Source organism: Capsicum annuum, unplaced genomic scaffold (genome assembly GCF_002878395.1).
Source record: "Capsicum annuum cultivar UCD-10X-F1 unplaced genomic scaffold, UCD10Xv1.1 ctg3430, whole genome shotgun sequence".
Taxonomy (NCBI): Eukaryota; Viridiplantae; Streptophyta; class Magnoliopsida; order Solanales; family Solanaceae; genus Capsicum; species Capsicum annuum.
In genome coordinates this window covers 251,592-258,570 of record NW_025841136.1, presented here as the reverse complement: position 1 = coordinate 258,570, position 6,979 = coordinate 251,592, and the positions used below count along the sequence as shown (strand labels likewise).

The following is a 6,979-nucleotide window of genomic DNA, read 5'->3' as shown; positions in this document are numbered from 1 at the left end:
ACCAACCACATCACCTCCTAAACACTAATTCACTATTAAAGTCACCAAAACATAAGCATTTTCATAAATAATGTCAGCAACAACATCACCTTCTAAACACTAATTAACCATTAAAGTCACGAAAACATAAGCATTTTCAACAAATAAAGTAACCAACAACATCACCTTCTAAACAAAAGTTCACTTTTAATGTCATCAAAACTTAAGCATTTTCAACTAATAAAGTAACCAACCACATCACCTCCTAAACTCTAATCCACTATTAAAGTCACCAAAACATAACCATTTTCTACAAATAAAGTCACCAACAACATCACCTTCTAAATACTAGTTCACTAATAAAGTCACCGGCACTTAAGCATTTTCAACATATAAAGTAACCAACAACATCACCTTCTAAAAAAAACTTAATCTTTTACAACTAACAAAGGCACCAACGAAACTAATTCACTATTAAAGTCATGGTACTTAAGCATTTTCAACAAATAAAGTAACCAACAACATCACCTTCTAAAAAAATATTCACTATTAAAGTCACCGGCACTTAAGCATTTTCAACAAACAAAGTAACCAACTACATCACCTTCTAAACAAAAAGTTCACTTTTAAAGTCACCAAAACTTAAGCATTTTCAACTAATAAAGTCACCAACCACATCACTCCTAAACACTAATTCACTATTAAAGTCACCAAAACTTAAGCATTTTCAACAAATAAAGTCACCAACTAAACCATTTTCAAGCAACTAAGTATCAAAATAAAAACACGTTCAAAACATAAAAATACCCTTCAAAGTCCCTATACATAATCATTTTCGAGCAACTAAGTGACTTAACAAACCACATTCAAAAAAAAATCCCCTTAAATGTCCCTAGACATAACCATTTTCAAGTTACTAAGTCGTCAAACAAGTCACATTCAAAACACAAAATCTCCTTCAAAGTTCCTACTCTTAACCACTTTCAACCTACCGTGTCACCCATAAAGTCCCTACACTTAATCATTTTCAACCTACCAAGTTACCAAATATAATCACATTTGAAACAGAAAAACACCTACCAAGTCTCTAAACATTCAAGATCAAGTTCACAATAAAATTTTCAAGCAACAACAAAACCAACAACATGTCAAGAACAATGCTAGTGAATCGTAAAAGGCCACACACGGCTTCACTAGACTTCAATATGAACAACAATAGTAAATCGTACAAGGCCCCACACGGCTACACTATATCCACATAACTTTTATATTTTTCTTTATTTCTTAATATTTAAAAATGGCAGCTTCAGTTTGCTTATAGATTCTCTCACAGGAAACTGCAATATAGGAAATAATGAGCTTAGCAAATTAAAAGATACACAACTCAATTTTCAAGTTACTACATGTGTACAACATGACTGAACTTTGAGCATATTCAACAAGTTTATGTATACTCAAGGTATAGATATTCTAAAACCCTTAAGCAAGATCAAACTTATCTTTTAGAAAAGTAAAGAAACTAAATTCTGGTCTTGATGCCATAATTTAGAAAGATACAGCACAAGGAATACAGACAGTATTGGAGAACTCCAAATGAAATATTAATAAAATATACAATATGACTCCTTGTATTGGAGTTTTAGCAAATAAGATAATTAGGTAATATTGGAAATCATTATTATTATCAAATCATAACTAAATATACTCTGGACGCTCTTAATGAATATCTTGAAAACGTGGAATCTTTCAAACATTGAAGACTAAAAATCTAAGGGACTTATGGATCATATCTCGAAACTTTCAAAGACAAGTAAACTTACCTAGAGACCCTATCTTTTAGAACATTAGTTCAATCTATGGGATTAAAGAGCTTTGTTTTAACTCTTTTGATTGACACTTTTTATCTTATTCGTATAGATATCTGTAGATTTTACCATGATTAATGGTATCTACACGAATATTTTTTTCTCTCTTATGTAGTAACCTTCTTGGATTCTTTTATTACTATAATAATAGTGTTACTATACAAACCCTCAAATTTTGTAAGTTAATCTTAACGGAGTTTACCTCTAAACGAAAGTTGTCGGCTGGCTGGTGGATGCCTACTTCACCGGCTGGTAGTGCTGCTGGTATTGGTGGAGATGGTTGTCGGCTGGAGCAGCGACGACTGGTAGTGGCTTAACTGAGAAAGCTGGAGCAGTGATGGCTGGAGGTGCTGGGATTCCATCTATGGCTGGCAGCTTAACGTTGGTTCCGTCGTCGTTGATAGAGAGAGAGGAAGAGGAGAAGAGAGAGAGATGATGGTGCGGCTATTTTTGTGAAAAATGAATTAGGGTTTGAGTTATTTCATTTAAAAGTGTGATAAATGGTGGATTTAATCTCAGCCATTGATAGGATGAGATCAATGTCTATGATTAAAATTGTGAGGAGTCAAATGAAATTAAAATTGGAGATTTTAATTTGAGGTCAAATTGGAAATGAATTTAGGCTAAAATTGACATAGACATATATAAAATGTGGCTAGAAAGTAAATGAATTGGGAAAATTGAATTGAATTAGGGTTTCTATTTTAGGAAATGTAATAAAAATGTCGATATTAAAATAGATTACATATATAAAAATTAATTTTTTAATAAATTTTATAATATTTTATCATTATATTAACACGAGTAGTATATTTCCTCAATCGTATGATAATATCAATGAATTTTACAAATTAAAATAAATTTTTGGTTAATTAAATCTTAATTACGATATTATACCTCATAATACATTGTGTTAATCAGATAAATTATCAATTTTAATTAGATATATATATACACCTCATAATACAACATGTTAATCAAATAAATTATCGATTACTTGTCTTACGTTATTACAACTTCAACAATATACACATATCTACATTCACACCAAATAGTATATTTGTTTCCTCAATAGTATGATATCGGTGCATTATTCAAAATATTTTGATATATAGATTCAATTATCGAGCTTTGGATTACTGCATATGTCACTATACGAGATATATGTATATATACCTCGTAATACTTGTCTGATATTATTACAACTTCAACAATATACATGTCTCAATATTGTATTGACACAAAATAGTATATCTATTTCATCACTACACGAGATATATGTATATATATATAAATATATTCAATTGGCTATCAGCATTCAAATACATACTATATACATTACATACCCGATTTTACTACCCCATAATAATATACAACGTAACATAATTCACAAATATTCAATTGAATTATCGGTTGGTTTATCTTATGTCATTAATATACGTTCACTATATTATATGTATATACTATATATTTATATACCTATACATACACACACATATATGACATGTCTGCTTCAACTGTTTCAATTATTATTTTACTAAATATCATCCTAATTAATTATTATAAGTCATCTAAATATTACAAAAATATATATTTAATAATAAAATAAAATAGATATAAAATGATAAGTTAACTTTTGATGTTTTAAATGAACTTCACGTCTTATATGAGGCCCATTTTAAAAAAAAATCACACGTACTTTTTGTAGTAATTTTGTTATATCACTTCTTATTAGTTATTGTGAATAATTTAAGACGTGTTTGTTTCTTTGCTTCAATCATAATTTTACTATATCACCTCTAATTAATTATTATAGTCTAAGCATTGTGCCACTTAAATCGGAATATAAGGAAAAGTTTTATAAACTACAATAATTAAAAACTTAGATTATTTAAAATATGCAATTGACTATCAATTCCATAAAAATTTGGACAAGGGGAGTAACATATACAACAGCAACAACAACAAACCTTGTGTATTCCTAAAAAGTGGGGTCTGGGGAGGGTAGAATGTACGCAGTCCTTACCGCTACCTCCAAAGAAGTAGAGAGGTTGTTTTCAATAGACCCCCGACTCAAGCTAGAGAATAGTAAGCAACAGCGTAATGCACCATTAAGCATGGTGGGTGGCATAACATAAAAGGAATATGACATACTAAAAATAAAATATAAACCAGAGCAATACGAAATAAGATAAATAAGCATAATATGAAATAAGAGATAAGAAATATGGCATCCAAAAAGTACGACCCCAACCTATGGACACAATCCTGAGATTACTAACCCAGCTCTACATGAGCTCTTCTACTACTAGCTATAACCCACGCACGCGACCTAGCCTTTTACCCTTATCTGCGACCTCCACACCTTCCTATCTAGGGTCATGTCCTCAGTAAGCTGTAGCTACTCCATGATATGTCTAATTACTTTTCTTCAGTACTTTTTTTGCCTACCTCTCCTCCTCCAAAAGTTATCTAACGCTGGCGTCTCACACCTACGAACTGGGGAATATGTGCCCCTCCTCATCACATGCCCAAACCATCTCAGCCTTTCTTCTCGCATCTTGTCCTCCATCGAAGCCACTCCCACCTTCTCCCAGACTATCTCATTCCAAAATCTATCCCCTCTAGTAAGTCCACACATCAAATGTAACATTCTCATTTCTGCCTCCTTCAATTTTTAAATGTGCGAGTTCTTGACTGGCCAACACTCTGCTCCATATAACATAGCTGGATGGACTGCCACTTTATAGAATTTGCCTTTAAACTTAAGTGGCACCTTCTTATCATATAACACTTGAGGCAAGGCACTACTTCATCAATCCTGCTCCAATACGATTAGAGATATCCTCATAAATCTCGCCATTTCCTTAAATCATAGATCTAAAATACTTAAAAATATCACTCTTGCAAATATCCTAGGAATCCAGCCTCACCACCACATCGTTCTTCTAGCTTAAGTCACTAAACTTGCATCCATATACGCCGTCTTGGACCTAGTCAACCCGAACCCTTTGGACTTCAAGATTTGCCTCCAAACATCCAATTTTTATTCACACCCCCTCGTGTATCGTTAATCAACACTACATCATCCGTAAACAAGATATACCATGGAACCTCCCCTTGAATATGTCACATCAACATATCCATCACCAATGCAAATAGGAACGGGCTAAGAGTCAAACCCTGATACAACCCTGTCTCGATTGAAAAATATTTTGACTCCCCTCCCGCCGTTCTCACCTGAGTCTTTCCTCCATCGTACATTTCTTTAATAGCTCTGATGTATACCATCGGGACCCCTCTTTCCTCTAAGCATCTCCAAAGAACCTCCCTAGGGACTTTGTCATAAGTCTTCTCCAAGTCGATGAACAGTATCTGCAAATCCCTTTTTCTTTCCTAAACTATTCCACCAATCTCCTCACCACACATGATCTCTAAAATAGACATGATCTTTCTTAATCTCTACTCCACCACCCTCTCCCAAATCTTCATAGTATGACTAAGTAACTGGATACCCCTATAGTTGGTGCAACTCTAAATATCCTCCTTGTTTTTGTATAAAAGAATCATTGTACTCCATATCTAGGCTTCAGGAATTCTCACCATCTTGAAAATGCTGTTAAATAAATCAGTTAACTACCTTAACCCTGGCCTACCTGAAAACTTCAAAAAATCCACCGGAATCTCATCAGGCCCTGTCGCCCTTCCTCTCTGCATCATATGAATAGCTTTCCTGAATTCTCAACCTTAAAACGTCTATAATAACTGAAATCATGTCTCTTCTCCGAGTGTTCCAGCTCACCTAACTCAATGCCTCTGTCCCCTTCCTCGTTATAAAGCTTAAGGAAATACTCCTGCCCATTTCTTCTTAATTTGGGCATCCTCTACCAAAACTTTACCATCCTCTCCCTTAATTCACTTTACTTGGTCGAGGTCCCAACCCTTCCACTCCCTAGCCTTTGCAAGCCTATACAACCTATTTTACCCACCTTTCTCCTCTTGCCCCACATACAAACTCTCAATTGCTGCTGACTTTGTTGCCGTAACTATAGGCTTAGCCTCCTTCTTTGCTAATTTGTAGACCTTCCAATTCATCCTCTTTACCTCTACATCTTTAATCTTAATCATCTTAATATATACCCCTTTTTAATCTCTACTTTCTTCTTAACATCTTTATTCCACCACCAGTCCTCCTTATGTTGTCCTGCCTGACCCTTCAAAACACCTAACACTTCTTTAGCAGTCTCCATGAAGCAACTAGCAGCCTTATCCTACATGGCATCCACGTCTCCCCTACAATCCCATACCCCTAAAATCGCCACTTTCTCTACTATCTTCAGCGCACTATCTGACATCAAGCCACCCCACCTAATTCTAGGCCGACCCTCATTGACCCTTCTCTTCTTTCTCCTTTTCATAAACAAGTCCATCACCAGGAGTCTATGCTGATTTAAAAGATGCTCACTCGGAATGACTTTACAGTTCTTACATAAAACCCTATCCCCCCTTCTTAGCAGCATAAAGTCAATCTGAGTCTTGGTTATCACACTTTGAAAGGTAATCAGGTGATCCTCCTTCTTCAAAAAGCTCGAATTCACCACCACCAACCCAAAAGCCCTCGCAAAATATAACAAAGTTGCTCCCTCCTCATTCCTATCATCAAAACCAAAACCTCCATGCACATCGTCATAACCTTCCGGTACAACCCCAATGTGCCCATTGAAGTCCCCCGTTATGACAATTCTCTCCAAACTAGGCATGCCTCTCACTACCTCGTCTAAAGCCTCCCAAAACCCCGCTTTCACCTCCTCTCCCAAGCCCACCTTCAGAGCATAAATACTACGCACATGCAGCGTAAACCCCCTAATGACCAACTTGATCATCATCAACCTATCACAGACCCTCTTTACCTCCACCACCTACGCTCTAAGATCCTCATCCACTAAGATCCCCACACCATTCTGACACCTATCACTCTCTGAGTACCACAGCTTATACCCATCCACATCCCTAGCTTTAGACCCTACCCATTTAGTCTCCTAAGCACACACAATATTAATCTTCCTCCTCTTAAGAATCTTCACCAGCTCTATGGACTTACCCTAAAGGGTCCCTATATTTTAATACCCTACCCT

The 6,979-nt window shown here is 35.3% G+C and overlaps 1 protein-coding gene across 1 annotated transcript; it reads right to left on the bottom strand.

Moving 5' to 3' along the window:
* Positions 1 to 6,115: 6,115 nt before the first annotated feature.
* Positions 6,116 to 6,727, bottom strand: LOC124891345. Its single transcript, XM_047403109.1, has one exon. It carries the CDS (start codon positions 6,725 to 6,727, stop codon positions 6,116 to 6,118), a length of 612 nt encoding a protein of 203 aa, XP_047259065.1.
* Positions 6,728 to 6,979: the final 252 nt, after the last annotated feature.